General features: G+C 43.7%; 2 protein-coding genes across 2 annotated transcripts in view; one reads left to right on the top strand and one right to left on the bottom strand.

The window, feature by feature from the left end:
• Positions 1 to 4,773, top strand: part of slc25a21 (solute carrier family 25 member 21) — a 46,530-nt gene extending 41,757 nt beyond the window's left edge. The window contains exons 5-10 of the mRNA XM_049741130.2: positions 474 to 533; positions 1,933 to 2,040; positions 2,119 to 2,283; positions 2,876 to 3,057; positions 3,752 to 3,804; positions 3,881 to 4,773. Coding sequence (XP_049597087.1) covers positions 474 to 533; positions 1,933 to 2,040; positions 2,119 to 2,283; positions 2,876 to 3,057; positions 3,752 to 3,804; positions 3,881 to 3,942 — 630 coding nt within the window. The 3' untranslated portion in view covers positions 3,943 to 4,773. The remainder of the gene's footprint in view (positions 1 to 473; positions 534 to 1,932; positions 2,041 to 2,118; positions 2,284 to 2,875; positions 3,058 to 3,751; positions 3,805 to 3,880) is intronic.
• A 1,869-nt stretch (positions 4,774 to 6,642) lies between these two features.
• Positions 6,643 to 13,803, bottom strand: pax9 (paired box 9). Its single transcript, XM_049741054.2, has 3 exons — positions 13,479 to 13,803; positions 10,972 to 11,601; positions 6,643 to 7,635 (listed from the first exon to the last, which is right to left on the bottom strand). Exons 1-3 carry the CDS (start codon positions 13,480 to 13,482, stop codon positions 7,454 to 7,456), a joined length of 816 nt encoding a protein of 271 aa, XP_049597011.1. The 5' UTR covers positions 13,483 to 13,803; the 3' UTR covers positions 6,643 to 7,453.
• Between the last annotated feature and the right edge of the window lie 3,174 nt (positions 13,804 to 16,977).

The raw sequence follows: 16,977 nt of genomic DNA, 5'->3' as shown, positions 1-16,977 counted from the left end.
TTAGGTATGACACTTGCTGCTGCAACAAATGAATTTGCCTCACACGATGAATGACTTATCTGTCTGACGCAAGCTAACTCGCTATCTAGCTTGCTAGCTACCTATTTAGCATGATAGCGAGGCAGCTATTTTACACATCTGTATTTTTTAAAAATGCAGTACAAGTTTGAGAGCGCAAGGATGTGTCACCACTTGGCAGCTGTAAAAAATAATAATAATAATAAAAAAATACTACTTTCCTATCAGACATTTTTTTTGGTGTTAGCTTCAGGGCCTTCCCTCATTTTTGAAATACATCCTGTTCAGTGAACCCTCGACTAGCCATTTTTGAGTTTGACGATGATTACACGTTCACCTCCCAAGTCGCTACGTGCGCTACAGGTGTGAGCGTTGCGCCCGTGTCAAGGCGTCAACACTCGTTTGTCTCAGTTTCTCTCTTGCTCTCACTCCCCCCTTCCCCCCCCCCCCTGCAGTTTTTCACCTTTGAGCAGTACAAGAAGCTGCTGAATTTGACCCCTTTGTCTGCGGGCCTGGTGAGTCTTAACATACACACACAAGCACCTGAGTACACTCTCGCTGGAAAGATAAACACACACACGGAACAGGAAGAACATTGTACACAGTGTCGATGTTTGGCCTCACCTGCTGACGGATGCCAAGAATAATTTGCAGCGTGTCGAATGCATAAGTGCTTGGCCTTCATGTTTGCGATGCGGTTTCTTATTCAAACGCACGACAATTTGCACCTGGTGGGGTGTTGTATTGTCAGAATGTGCACATAAGTTTGCATTTTTTTTCACGGACATTTGGAGATGGAACAATATTTTATAAAAAATAAATAAATAAATAAATAAATTGTAAAGCAGATTCCTTAGTCAATGACAAAAGGCTTAAAATGGCAGATCTTTTTCTTGTGTACCGTCGTCACCATTTTGCAAGAGGGAGGGGCTACTCAGGTGGCGGCCAGGTGTCAGTCGTGATGGATGGCGGACCTGCAGCACCGACGTCCGCCCCGGCACATCGTATATCCTCCTCATGCGTGCGGGCGGGCGTTTTTATTTTTTGCAGTCATTGTTTACTGGGCCCATCCATCATGCATCATCTCCCCCCCCCCATATTTGAACAAATACTGTCATCACTGAAGAATGGCGCTCTCTCTTTCTCATGCAAGTTTCTTACAAATATTTTTTAACTTGGTAATATTCTGGGATCAAGTCAGTAATTTCCAAAAGCGTACGACCTTTGCTTGCCTGCCCACCTGTTGACGGTTGTGCGGCGGGTGCAGCTGAATGCCTTCAGCGTGATTGAGGAGGACACAGCAGGCCCGTAAGACCAATGTAGAATGCAAAAACGACGGCGGCGGCTGCCTGTGTAAATACACCGACATGTCTGAGGAGGATGGCTCCCGGCCGACCGGCCGGGGCACTGACAGCAGGATAAAAAGGGCAGGAAGAGTAATGAGCTATCGACACGTTCTTGACATGTTCCCATTACGCCAGCATGTGTGCACACACATGCGCTGTCTTCGTGCAAATACATGCAGCATTGCGACATCGTTTAATTTCAGGTGTGGCGTTAGGATGTTGTGTAACCAGCAATAATGACGGCTTTTAATAGGTGTGATATGATTTAGATGTCAATTTTCAACTTGATTTATTTTCTATTCCCACATTTGTGAAAATTACTCAGCTGGGGGGCAGCTGATGTCTATTGGGTAACATTTGGGATAATAGTACACGCCAAGAAAAATGCTCTGATGTTTTTCTGACTCGGTGTCTGGGTGAATGTGAGTTTTGAGCAGATTGGTTTTTGTTGTTTTTGTTGTTTAAGTATCAGTGGCTGGTATCGGCATAGTTGATAACTCAAATAACACTGCTATCAGCCCGCTAGCGGTACAGTATCGGTAATAAAACACCAGCTGACATCTCACAGGCGCTGTCGGTAGCGGGACTCGGCGCGGGTTTAACCGAAGCAGTCGTGGTCAATCCGTTCGAGGTGGTCAAAGTCAGCCTGCAGGCCAACAGAGACGCCTTCAAGCAGGTACGTCAAACATGAGCAAGCCTCGGTTTCCGTGCGGGCTCCTTCCATTCTGATAACTTTGTGTTTGGTGGTCGGCAGCAACCGTCCTCGTTCGCTCAGGCGAGACACATCATCAAGACAGACGGCTTCGGACTGAAGGGTCTGAACAAAGGGCTGACGTCCACCCTGGGACGCCACGGAGTCTTCAACATGATCTACTTTGGGTTCTACTTCAACGTCAAGGATGCCATCCCGGCTAACCCGGTAAGGTACCAGTCCAGACTGCTCGCCCTCAATGTTTGCATTTGGTCTTGTTCCATGCTCAAAGGTTTTGCATTACGTGTTGGATGAGCTGTTGATTTGGGCGGGCTCTCGGGGGGTGCTGCTGTCATTTGTAAAAACTCTCCTAGCCAATTAGCTGTCAGAGCTCTCTTGAGTCTGACCCCTTTTTGATGAAGGGAGGTGTGCGGCGGGGGTACAGTAACACGCCTGTGTGCCGAGTCGCAGTCCAATTACGCAAATTGTCCCCATATGCCTCCCCGAGTCTGTCTGCATGAGACCTGTTTATAAATCCTCGCTGAGAACATGTGCCTCTGCTCAGCCAATCAGGAAGCACTCATCTAGCACCCCTACTACCACCACACTCGCTACCATACAATGCTGGCGGCTTTTTCATGGCAGATTTGCACTCATGTGCCCTCTCGCCACTACCATGTTAAGGTGTCCATGTTTTTAGCGACCCGTAGAACTTCAAAAGTAACGCACTGTGATCATCTTTAAGTGAAGTTTAAGAATTATTTTTGGGGGGGGGGGGTTGGCTACCCACGATTAACGTGATCAACTCTGTGTCCGCTAGGACCCAACCTTGGAATTCCTGAGGAAGTTCGCCATCGGCCTGGTGTCGGGAACCATCTCCTCCTGCGTCAACATTCCCTGGGACGTGGCCAAGAGCCGCATCCAGGGCCCGCAGCCGGTCCCTGGACAGATCAAGTACCGCACCTGCTTCCAGACCATGGTGTTGGTTTACCGTGAGGAAGGGTAAGCCTCAACCTTCCGACCGACTTTTTGTCAACCTTGTGGAGCATTGCACTGACAGATTGAAACATGGTGACTTTACCGTTGACGATAACAATGGGTCAGACCAAAAGTGACCTCAGTGATTGACCTTTTGTCAATGCCATACCTGACCAAAAAAAAGGCAAAAATCGTCATTGCCCTATTTTTTGTTTCAAGTATGTTGACAAACGGATCTCTATCCAAAAGTTCACCTGCGGTTACATAGTGATAGACCTTTTGCGTATATCAAAAAGTTATCACATGGTTGCAGCAGAATCATGCCCCAATCGCCCCCCTCCCTCCCCCCAATCCAGTAACACAACACAGTCCCTGCTAATTAGTGGTCCCTGTGGGGGACGTCGTTAAGCGCACCCTAACGAGGCGCGCCGCGCTCCTCGGGTCAATCTAATCAGACACGGGGGCAAGGGAGGAAGTGGCTCCAGCCTTATTAACGCCGTCGGGGGGGACGGTGGCAGGCTAGGCTAGGCCAGGCCAGGCCAGGGTTGGGAAGGGAAGGGGTGCGCCAGGCTGCAGGTCACCTTGAATACATCAAGCAGCGGGTCGGAACATCACGAGTGCTCCCCGCCGAGCAGCCGACAGAGACCCTTGAACATCTCCACCGAGATGACACACTCTCGAGCAGCAAGCTAAATCAGATGCTGTTGTGTTTGCACAGGTACTTGGCACTCTACAAGGGCTTGGTGCCAAAGGTCATGAGACTTGGCCCAGGTAACATTTGCCCTTATTTTTCTATTTTTTTTTTCCATATCAGTCAATGTAAATGTCTATCTTCATTTGACCACAGGTGGCGCTGTGATGCTGCTGGTGTACGAGTACGTGTCCGGGTGGCTCCAGAGGAACTGGTAAAGACCCGGCAGCCGCAAAGACCACAAGTGCCTTTTGGGATGTAGTCCTTCCCTTTCATACCTCGAAAGCAAAAGGTATTTTTCTACAATGAAGTTGCTTCAAAATAAGTTGCAAATGCTGAAAAAAAGACATGCAGTAGGTGAGGTCCAAATCAATATTTGCTGAATGCGCCATTCGCTATTTTTGCAAAAATACCATGAAGCTTTATTTCGAGTGCTCAAGCTTTAACGTTCACTTGTTGTGAAACATCTCAAATGGAGACAGCTATGTTTTGTACACGCTATGAAAATGTTTGATGACATTTGCACTGAAAATCACACACAAGGACATGAAAACTGGGGACCCGTTAAAAAAAAAAGCTTGATCAGCTCTTTGCAGCCGCCAACGCATATCTTGCCATGCATATCAAGAACACAGTACTGACTTTCATCTATTGCATGACTGGGTTTTTTTCTATATATATTCCAAATGTGAATTTAATCATTTGTATTCTTTTATTTTCTTGTTATAAAACTGACGTGTATCTGCAGGTATTAACATTTTTTTTTTTAACCCGTTCTCGCTGATTTGTTTCCTTCACTTGGGTGTTTTGGAGCACTTTTTCACGCTGTTTCACTCGTGAAACTTCAATCACCTTGATTTGAGCAATAGTTTTTTTTTTTTTTCCAAGAAAGAAAGCAAACATTTCACCTGTCCTGTTGCATCTCCTTTTTCGATGTGCCAAATGTGAATTGAATAGATTGTGCCTTGTTTTTAAATGAAGCAAACTGACGTGTGGATGCATCTACTGCCAAAAGAATTAAAAAAAAAAAAAATAAACATTTTTGATCACTTGTTTCCTTTACTTGGGTATGTTTAGAACACTTTTTTCACATTGCTGGCTTTGTTTTTTTTTTTTGCACGCGAGATTTCACACACAGTCTGTTACTGGTGGTACGGGACAGCAAGCACCATAAAACGAGTCGCACTATCAGTCCGATCTCCGTTACAGAAGCACTGTGAATATGATAAACCAAAAAAATCGTTGACTACCAGAGTCGTCGTTAAAAGTTTTGCACCTTATTTTCGATTAATGTTTGCGCCTCGGTGCTGCCGAAACTTTGAAGGACATTCGGATGAGGCGACTGCTGAGGTCGTAAACCCGCCGTCGTCTTTGCGATGTGGCGCCCGCCTTTCATTCGACATTCCCTGCGCACCTTCACCCCGCCGTAAATCTCACACTTTTCTTTCTCCACGCCTCATCCGCTGTCTCGGTAATATTTCACCCGCGTGCACGGTGACAGGCTTTGACACGTGCGCTTTTAACCATTAATATTATTGATGTGCGCAGCGTATTTAGGCAAATGCCTGGCAGCTATATTGGGCTGACATGTTATTGGGATCACCTCAAATTCTGCTCCCCTTGAGACCACACGACTTGTTACATTGAACGTATCCGGAATTCTACAAGGTTGCTCTCGCTCTCCAGATTTTCGCCAAAGGTTTTCACGGTTGATCTTGTTGCAAGGACAGTTTGAATATCTTCAAAATTCCCTAAAATGGAGAAGTGATGGTACCCCATACTGCTACCGATCACCACCACCACCACCACCCGCCCCTGTCAGAAAAGGGTACAAAAGAGTTTATAAGGCGTTGAACGTGCAAGCAGGGAACCCAGTGAAGACAGTGAGCCGAAGAAGCTGAAGGAATTTCTGGCAAATGTTCAGTACACATGACAACAATCTCCCATCTTCAAACGCTATGCGACACTGTCAGCTGGCAAACCAATACGAAGTCTGTTCTTTTTTGACATTTTTCCTTATATGTCGATCGTCCCCACACACACACACACACGAAAAGTTTTTAATGTCTGCTTTGAAAGGCTGTACAACAAGGCATGTCAGTACTTTTTCACACCGATCCGGGCCACGGTCACGTCGCCTGTGATGCGGTTGAGGTATAGTCAAAAGAAACATGACAAGGACCCCACCCCACCCTGCGCCCCTTCGCCCACGCCCCGAGCAACGGTCCGTGACCACTGCATGCGGGGACGAGCACTTTCCAAGTCAAATCCGACTGTTGACACTGTGGCAGCCGCCAGCCGTCTGTTTATGCCGCAACAACAAAAAAAAAAACGCCCGCCTCTGCAGGTAAAGTCGGCAGCAGGTGAGCGTGTTGGGGTTTTTTTTTCTTTCTAAAATATTTATCACCACCCCTCCCCATGCACTCCTTGTTTCAACATGCTGTGTGGGATTATTTATGAAACTTGATGCCGCCTCTCTAAGTGTCCTCCAAAGTGTTTTTACATCTTTTTTTTTGGCTCACGTTGTCTGAAAAGCTTGAAGGCCTCCTGGTGTCCCGATTTACTGCGTTTTGCACGTCCCCGAATGCAGCATTAGGTTTGAAGACTTTCAAAATGGATGGAAAATTGTATTTGCACGTTTTTATGATGTATTTGCTCTGAAAGTGGAATATAATAATAATAACAATAATAATACCCTTCAAAATAAGCTGCAGATTCACTAGGTTGTAACTTTGAAAATAAAATTTAGGGAAAGTATAGGCATTTGTATCTTCTCCCCTGGCTTCAAACTAAAATAATTCTTAAATCATTTAACGGGTCGCTGTAGCATGTGCTCTCCTTCTAAATAGTTGACGACACAGTTATTTACTCGCTTTCAAAATAAACATATTTAAATTTGCGGAAACAGTAGAATAAACTATTTGAACAATTAAATTACATTTTATTTAAACCATACGCAACTTTAAGAAAATTTTAGCGTGGTTAAAAAACAGATAAATAATAATGTTCGTAAATAATATTTTCGTTCGTCCCATTTACCTTTTTGCCTTTACAATAAAGTTCAACATTTCCAAGGTCTGTAACAGCCAAACTATTTAATAAGATACATTCAATTTCATTGTGCAACATCATGTGTCCATTGTCACCACTGAGAAGTATGGCAACAACTTTACGTACAAACGCCAATTGTAAGATATTATGGCTAATTGCACTTGATTCTAACGTACCTTTAATCTAATAAATAATAACAAACACAAAGGGGCACTAGAGTTTCCTGGGGGGGCGGGGCGGGGTTCTTCTTCCAAGTGGGGGAAAATATGCTCCGTTACTTTGATTCCCACTAAATGAATGGGGAATCAAATTTCCTTTTTTTTTTTTTTTTTACTGCATATGTGCCTTGTTTGAAAGCTTTGGAATCACTGCCGTAATACAAAATAATCATATAAAAGTAGAAAATACAATTAAGAAGCACCCTGAATGCAACATTTCCCCCTTTTCCATTTGTAGCGTTGAATGAAGTTCTACGCATGCGCGTGGAATGCAATATTTGGTCCACCTGCGTCGGAATATTCCGTGATGCGTTCGCGTCCATGTCGGAAGTTCAATAAGTCAAAAACAGCAAAAATAAAATCCTGTAGTCCTTCACTTAAGAAAAATAGTCAGCGAATGTCTTGGCCGCCGGGTGGACGGTGTCGCGTTCAGGCGGGTCCGGTATCCGGTGGGCCGCTGTCACAGTTGCCACTGGCCGGCAGCGGCGGCGGCAGCGGCGGCCGCCATATGCGAACGGTCACAGAGGCCGACGTGATGACGCTGTACGCCGTGGAGGCTGACGCTCGGGTGGTGGGCCGTCGGGAGACCAGGATGCTGGGTGCTGTGACATAGCTGCTCGCTGTGGGCAAGCCACTCGGCGTCTGGTCGGGTGGATGAAGAAAAAAAAAAAAACATCAAGAAAGGGCGCCGTTAAATCCAATGAAATGCTCCTACAAAAAAAAAAAAAAAAAATAGCGGTTGTGCTACTTGAGCGAATGTTACGATCACTTTGTGTGCAGCAAAAAGACTCACTTTCTGCACTTAAGTAGAAGAACAAACACGTAGAAGTACAGATACTTGAAAAAAGACTAACAGTACTCATTCAACTCGTATGCTAACTGGCCAAAGTCATTGGAAACACCTGCACGCCTCTAATGAGTTCCGTATGAATATTTTATGATTTTTTTTTTTACATTTGTACATTATGTCCATTTTTACTTTTGCCAGCTGTTATTTTTGCGCTCGTCTCAGCGACATACAACCGCGCCGGCTTATATGGGGGAGGGAGAGCTTTCTTAATCATTTAGGACGCGGTATCAATCACCTAAACATCACTCGACGTGTTGTTTCTAATATTTTGGTCATTTCGACATCGCTTAGGAACAGCTTCTTGATGTCACCTGGCCCGGTCGGGTCAGACGTCTGACGATAACCGCTGACAAGTGTAAAAACATTTTTTTCATACGGCTGAAGTCTCGCATCTCATTATAGGAGTGTAGGTGTCCCTAATGTAGTGTCCAGTGTTATTACATTTGAATGAGGAATAATGCAGATATCAAAGCAAAATAAACATATGCCATCAATTTATTACGTCCTTGGACACATTAAATGCCCCAAAAATCGCATATTCACTGTGAATTATTTTGCCCCCCCCCCACACACACACACCCCACCAAGAAAATGAATGAGCTGTGTGGCATGGAGGCAGGAGCGGACTTGTTGAGTTTAGAGCATGGGGCCCATTATGGATGTGTATGGGGAGGGTGGGGGGGCTCCCTGGCCCAGCATTTTTTATTTATTGAATGGCCCCCACTCACACCCGCCCACCCACCTCCCTTTCTGACAATGTACTTTTTGATTAAAACGTCTGATAAATGGGTTGACAGTGTTTGCGCCTGTAGCTGCGCGGTGTCAGAATGATGAAGGATGATGTTTTCAAATAGCGCGTCTTTGATTAAAATGTGCCTGCACGCGAGCCAACCAAATATTACTAGAATAAAAATAGCATTTCATTAATAGCATGACACTTTAATTGGGCCAAGTCACGCCAACGCAAGCCCAACGTCGTCATCTGCCATCCCGTTATTTACGTTCGGAGAAAATAGGTTTTGATGACAATATTAAATCCTATTAGCTTGGTTTAATGCATCCACATATTAGAGTTGACTGTTATTTTTTTATATAGCCATATTTAATTGATCCGAATTTCAAAATTCCGTCTCCCTCATTTGTCTCAGGCATTTTGAAATTTCAACTAAACGGATCCCATTTATAAACGTATTCCGACTACACTTTTTGTTAATATTTCTTTTTATTTTACACACATTTAAAATGTTTTGGGGGATTACAATTTTATTTTCTGTCATAAATGAGTTTTTCTCGATTTATTGTATTTATAACCCCATGCATGCATTTCACTGAAGTCACACTTAAAATGTTTTTTTTTTATTCGTTTGTTTTGGGGCCATATTTGATTTTACAGATGCAAAATTCCCTTTAATTTTGTTTAATTTCTCTTATAACGTCCTTGTTGCTGACTCCATTTTATTTGAAGTCACACATTTTGTTCATATGTTATATTAAAATGCAAGCAATTACAACACACACACTTCCTCGCAAGCTATAACTATTAAAACGTCGATCGAAATTTCTGAAAGTTGCTGAAATCGTATCCAAGAAAATTCAATTTAAATAAAAACGGTATATCAAATTACTTTGAATAAAAATTAAATGATCACGTGGGTCATAACGTCACCACGCCTCCTCTAAAAGATTTTTTTTTTTTTTGCATCTTATTTGCATGGTGACATATTATGGGATGTCTTCAGTATAATTACATCCTTCTTAAAATTGTCTTAAAATTAAATTAATTAATCTATAAACTGCTTCTCAGAAAACTGGAGTGTGTGAGTGTGTGTGTGTGCGTGTGTGTGTGCGTGTGCGTGTGCGTGTGCGTGTGTGTGTGTGTGTGTGTGTGTGTGCGTGTGTGTGTGCGTGCGCGTGTGTGTGTGCCTTCATGTCGTGAGCGTGTACGCATGTCAATCAAAGCTGTCTTTTGAAATTAAAATTTCTATTTGCTCATCTTTAAGCCTGAGTAAACGTCAGTTCAAACAGTGCAAGAAGCAAATAGATTGTGCAACATTGCAGCATTCAATCTGATTAGTGACCCAAAGATCACGTGACGTGACCAGGTCTTTATTTTAATTCTTTTTTTTTTTTTTTTTTTTTTTATAAACCGCTTGACACCGAGTTCTCTGGACAGTACATATTTTTTTTATATTCCAACGTCAAATCTATATTTACATAAAAATATGTATGCTTGTATTTTTAATGATTTTGTTATTTACACTTGGGCGACAGACATCATTTGTTGTTTGTATCTGAAAATAGATTTCCCCTCCTATTACAGATTAAAAATATGCATTAGCAAATATTACATCTTTACATTTTGGTCAACATAAGTTGCAAATTTCAGAAAACCCACAATATATATTACGGGCTAATTAAATATGCAAACAAGAAGTTAATATCAAAGATTATACACGCGAGATCTGTGTCACATGAATTTCATATATGATTATTAATTATCGTTTTATTATATAGCTCTGTGTAATATTTTAAATATTTGTCTTTTCTTGCTAATAATATACGTATTGATTTGCCTGAATGTATTTGTCTTAGGAAATGGAAATTAAACCCAATTCTCACTGACACAAGAGGAAGAGTGTGACGTCAGCAGCTCGTCTCCCCTCTTTTTACCATTGTCGTCAAATTTGCGCCATAAACGTCCTCCTGTTTTAAATTCTGCAATGTGAGGCCCTTTGTTTTTATTTTCAATTATCTTTTTTTTTTGGTACTCGTCTAGTAGAGCTTCTTTCTAAAGTTTCACATTTTATCGCAAGCACATCTGCTGATCGTTTGCACGCGCGAATTCATCTTCTACAATAAATTCCTTCGCGAGCCGCAGCTGTGTACGAAGCCGAGAAAGAGAGTCTGGCAGCGGCCTGACACCACTCCTTTCTCCCGCCTCCTCGGAGAACCAAAAAAGTATAAACAAACCCCATGTTGACATTGCGTATTAATTCTGATTGACATCTTTCCTGGGGGGCACCCCAAAAGTGATCACTTTTATAGCTAAAAAATGAAATAAAATGCCCCAATACACGAGCGCGCACAAGTGCAGAGGGAAAGGCACATGCAGCATGCACCCAGCTTACTTTGTTGCTCGGTAATGGATCGGATCCCCAGAATGTCCGTGACCGAGTGCGACGAGGGCCATATCCGGTGCATGGCCATGTGTCCGGGGAGCGCGGGCATGCCGGGCGGCGTGGCCACTTTGGAGCTGGGGTACGAGTACAGGTGGTTGTAGGACAGCGCGGCGGGCTGCGGCGGCGGGTGCGGGTGCGTCTGCGGCGGCTGTTTGGCGGACTCGTAGGGGCCCTGCTGGGCTAGGTTGCCGATCTTGTTGCGCAGGATACGGCTGATGGAGCTGACGGACGGCAGATTGAACTTGTCGCAGACGCCGTCGGCGAGCAGTCGGTCGCGGATCTCCCAGGCGAAAATGCCCGGGTCTCGCTGCTTGTACGTCCGTATGTGCTTGACCACGGTAGGCGTGGTGACGCGCGGCTTACTGCCGCCGATAGCGCCGGGCAGGATGGAGCCGGTCTCGTTGTAGCGCGCCAGGATCTTGCTGACGCAGCCGTGCGAGACGCGCAGCTGGCGACTGATGTCGCACGGCCGGATGCCAAGCTGCGCCAGCTCCACGATGCGCAGCCGGATGGCGTTGGGCAGCGGCCGGCCGTTGACGAACACGCCGCCCAGTTGGTTGACCTCGCCGAAGGCGGGTTCTGAAAGTCAAGGGCGAGAGCGAGCTGTTAGTCGCCACCGGGGCACAACCGAAAGTCGCGGATCCAAAGCGACTTTTGTTGGGCGCTGCGTGTGCGTCCATGCTGAGATCAAACCGTAACCATATCTATAGCCATTAGCATGAATGGGTGAGTCAAAGTAATCGGACAAGACCCAGATACATTGCATTTAATGTATATTTGCACACCGCGACCCAATTAAGCATGACAAATATCAAAGGATTTTTTTACGTGCATGTCACACTTGCACGCATCATGCTGAGACTCGAATGTAAAGCTTAGATGGATATAGCGAGCACCTCGGTGCTGGAACTCAAGCGAATCAAGGGCACGTCCAAGATCAAATGGATTTATTTATTCATGTTGGCCCTTATACTGAAAGCCAAGCTCGTCAAATATAAAATATGACTTCTGGTGGTAGTTGTGCCACGCTACATGGCATAAATCATGCTGAAACACGAAAATTGCAAATATGAAAGTACTTGTTTCTGCATGCATGCATGTATGGATCCTGAATTCCAAGTGCAATATTATTTTTTCGTTGTTTCGATATTTATGCTTTACTTGCCTGCATCAGGCTGAGACGCTCAAAGTTGAAAATTAAAATATTTTATGTCTTTGTTCCACAGTTGCTTGCATGTTGGTGCTGAGACTCAAGTTGATCAATTGTAAGTCCAAGATGAGACTCCCTTGCATGTGTTTCTTGTGCTGAATCCAAGTTGAACCAAAAGTACGACTAGTATATGTCCAAAATACAGGTTCAGTGTTGATGGGAAAATAGAGCACGTTGTTGGTCATGCTGAAACTCACTCAAGTATTTTAATACAGATAGACTTGTATGTATCAAAGGCAACTGCTGTGTAAATCATTTTAGACGATTTTGATATATACACAATTTTGATATTACGTAGCATTGTACGGATTTGCATCCATTGTGGTGCCTTGACCGTAAAAAGGCCAGTCTATCATAAATGACTGTATTTCTGCTAAGATTATGGCGCAGAATTAAATGTTTCAACATATCGACATTGCTGAGTGTTTGTCTTTATTTGCTCTATTGACATATTACACGAAAGCTTCTTTACGTGTCGTCCAAACCTTTTGCAACATGCATGATGAAACTCATTCTTACAGATGCATCTCAATGTATCTTGCTGAAACTCAAGTCTGTTAAAAGTTCAAATTAGGCATCAATTTTGGTGCATGTTGAGACTTGATCTTTTTATCCTACTGTAGACAGACTTGACACGACGCACGTTGTTTACAAATAATGTTGAGATTCGAGTGTACGTACACTGAAGTCCAAAATAAATTCCGTTTACTAAATAGGCCTGGCTGCACCATGCTGAGATTGTTCAAATCTGACTATACAAGTCTAACGCTGAGATTCAAGTGTAGCAAAATAAAGTAAAAATAAAAATCAGTGCAGACAGTCAAATGCAGAAACTTCAGCGCATCCAACGTGACTCGAACATAAAAATCAGTTTCTATAGGCGCCATAGGTTTCTTTTGCCTCGAGTTTCTTTTTTGGGGGAGGGGGGTAACTTGAAAAAAAAAATAAAGACGTATATTGTTCTGCTATAGTCTTGATTGAAATCCGTGTGGACGTCCAAGTAAGAATTCTATAGCACACACAATCACGTTGTGACAATAAATGGCTCACTTTTACGCATCATGCTAAAACGTGAGCAATGTTTTGAAAGTTGACTGCTGACAACGTTCCAGTGCCCCCCCCCCCCTTTTTTTTGGTCCCCCCCCCACACACACACACACAAACACACACGCGCGCGCGCGCACACACGCACAACATCACCCCCCAAAACCTCATCCCGCAACCGTCTTTCAAGCTTGCGACTCACCCATGGCGTTGAAGCCGCAAAGCAGGAACACTGCGGCGTCCCCTTGCTGCTGCTGCCGCTGCTGCAGGGCCCCGCTGCCTCTGCTGCTGCTGCCGCTGCCGCTGCTTCTGCTGCTACCGCGAGGGTCCTGCTCCGCGTCCAGCGTGTCAAAAACAATCGACTCCCTCCTCCTCCCCAAACCAGTGACCACCAGCCTACTGTCTGCTCCGGCACCGAGAACGAAGCCTTCAGAAGACAGACAAGACGAGGCGAGGCTGCCTGGCGGGTGGACGGACGAGAAGCTCGTATGCGTTTAGCGAATGAAGACGCGCGGCACTCGGAGCAGCTTTTTTACGTTTCCATCCGCTCCGCACAGATCGAAGGCTGGACGTACGCATGCGTCCTCGCTCTGTCATTGGCTGGATGCGAGGAAAGCACTCCGCTATTGGTCGCCAAGTTTGACATGACACATAACACCCCCCCCTCCCCTCCCTTCCCACCAACATCCCCAACCATCACTCTGATTGCATGTCACCGCCAATGTGTTTGTTATTGAGACTGATAGTACACTAGCGGCCACATCCACGCTGCGTGGGTGCAGATATCCCATCCACCCCCCAAGAAGAAAATCCCACTTCAAAAATCTGAATTCGCATATTTACGCAAAAGTAGCGAGCAATTTCTTTGTTTTCGCACTAAAGTTGCCCTCCAAAAAAACAAATGTAACTTTCGTGGCAGTTTTTCGTGCGTTCGAACACGGTTTTGACACGCCCCGTGCACAAAATCTGCTCTCATATTTGCATCATCTTCATGGACGAGACCGACCTGGTGCGCGACTTTTTCGCATGCAGGCCTTCGCACGCACGCGAATCACCTACAATGTTGTTTTTGCGTGTCTGTTAAACGAACAAAATAGTTTAGTTTAGTTTAGTTTAGTTTAGTTTAGTTTAGTTTAGTTTAGTTTAGTTTAGTTTAGTTTAGTTTAGTTTAGTTTAGTTTATAAATCCATGAAAAGTATCAAACATTTTTGTCGTTTTGAAGTTACCTTCCTGCAGAAAAACGCGCAATCCGGCGTGGAAGCATACCCTCACGCGCCACGGTATTAAAAAAAAAAAAGTGAATCAGAACCTGACCGCAAAATTTGCTATCATTATCGTGTTCTTAATAGCATATGATAAATTTCTGACCAAGAACATGTGGAAGACAATCGGGACTAATTGTTTAAAGTTACTTTTTTGTTTTTGTTTTTAAATTAAACGCTTGAATATAGTTTGATTTTTGATGACTCTCTGTTTACGCTTTTATTGATTATATTCCATTGATTTATATTTTAACATGTGACTTGTTATAGGCCAACTGCATAATGAGTAAATAAGGAACTAAATATAATATAGTACAGTATATTTAAAAAAAACAAAGGACGTCTAGTCACGGAAATTCCGTGCACAAAGCATGCATGTAGTATTTAAAAATGCTAAGTGCATCTACACAATGCTGTGTGATGCGTATGCGGGCTCACTCCACATTTTGCTCCCTATTTATGAATGTATTTTATTGTCGTAAAAATGTATCTCTTTCCTTTTGTGTGCGCGCATACCAGTACTTGTAACGCGTGATTTGCCGCTTGTTGCACGGCCTTCACGCGGCTCATGATGGATGGAGGCCTCCACGGCTCCACGCAAGCTCGGCACGCGCATGACGGGATGCTGCATAAAATAATTTCAAGGGGAGGAAAATAACACTGACTGAAAAATAGACTTGCAATGCAAGTGAATAACTTTGGTCACCATAAGAAATAGTAAATGTCCAACTGTGTGACGAGTGTTATCATGTGGTAAATATTACACAGCCTTATTTCCGTAATGGACAAGTGTATCTTGAATAGCTGCATGCGTCATGAGTATGACAAATTGCAGCCTTCTGATCAGATTTGTGGTGTCAGTATATCATTTAAAAATATATAATTCAGTGAAAACACATTAAAAACATTTTCAGCAGCATGAATATTGCACAAATCATCATATTCGAATTGCTGACTAACTCCAAAAGACTTTTTTTTCCTGGTGTCATTGTGAGAAGCAATATCCTCAAACAACACACACACACACACACACCGGCCTTAAAAAAAATACTCGACTGATTTGCTGGCGCGTCCAAATTTACATGTGCAGCTTAATCACCACTGGCGCCATTTTACCTCCTTCTACTGTGTGGATGGATGTACCAGCTTGTTACGCACACAACCAGGCGCCCAAGCACGCACGCACGCGGACGCATTATTTGACATGTGTAACATTTTTACATAATTCAATTTTTACAGCCCGGGAAAACCAAACGTGACGTCGAACGTTAAGTGTATAATGATGAATTAAATTTTTCTTATTTCAAAGGAAGTTGTTTTAATATATTTGTTGTTTGTTGTTTTTATTTTTTCATATTTAATTCATTTAGTTTATTGATATGACTATTTTTTTATTTGTTTCTATATTATCATTCAATAAAGTATTCATCCATTTATTTATTCATTCATCTATTCACTTAAGTGACTAATTAGTTCAGACACTGGCAGTTTCCTACAATGGCAACAAATAAGACCAACATGCTTAATAGTTTATGCCAGCAAAAAAAAGTGGGAACAAGAAAATGTGAATAGTTATGAATAGTTGATGGTGTATTGTTACTGTTATTGCTATTGATATTCATATTATTATGTTGTTTATAGAGTAACATCCATCGCCACCCCCACAAAGAAAGCGCCCTTTCCATATAGTGTGAACTTTGACACAACAAAAGTGGTATTGTCAAACGTTTTTTGTCAATAATGTGGTATAATCATTTACATAATAGTTTTTTATGTGCTCCGAGCGGCTCGGCTGCTGTGAGATGCTATGACGCCTCCTGGTGGCTGATTGCAAATACAACGTGACTACGTTTGCGTGACGAGTGCTGATCTCACTAGATAAAAGTGTCCTGCAGAGGGCAGCAAAGGTACACATATTGCAAGCAAGACATCAAACTGCACTAAATGTACTCTGCTTTGATACTAACGACGAATTTAAGAAAAATATCTATGCTTTGATCAACGAAAAATTAGGTGAAATAGAAACTAATACAGACATGGGAATCATAATTTTACTTTTCAATTACACATTTTTTTTTTTTATATTACAGTTTGTCACGTGCCCGTGCCACCTGCCATCCAGCTGGTGACTTTTCCTTGCCGTCATTCGTTCTCAGCCACGCACGCCCATGTCATTGAGCTGATCACCGGCGCCTGTTCCCGCTTGTTAAACAGCCTACTTAAACTCCGGGCTCCTGTTTACACGCTGTCGGTTCGTCCTCTTGTCCTGCCCTGTGATACAACTCGTGTGCTGTGCCCGCCCGCCTGATAACACGGTGCTAACATTGCCCGTGTACTGACCCGACTCTCCTTGCTCGCCGCTCGTCCTGACCACTTGCCGGTTCTTGACCACGTTCTGATCGCCCGTCCCGACCGCCCGCTTGGCCCTGACCAAAACTA

This window comes from Syngnathus scovelli, chromosome 14 (genome assembly GCF_024217435.2).
Source record: "Syngnathus scovelli strain Florida chromosome 14, RoL_Ssco_1.2, whole genome shotgun sequence".
Classification (NCBI taxonomy): Eukaryota; Metazoa; Chordata; class Actinopteri; order Syngnathiformes; family Syngnathidae; genus Syngnathus; species Syngnathus scovelli.
This window is presented reverse-complemented; position numbering and strand designations above follow the sequence as displayed.

What these genes read in the sequence shown, in the direction of transcription:
- pax9 (XM_049741054.2), bottom strand. An exon ending in ATCCATTACCGAGCAACAAA is followed by an intron (nt 7,636 to 10,971) that starts GTAAGCTGGGTG and finishes CCACCCGACCAG; the next exon opens with ACGCCGAGTGGCTTGCCCAC.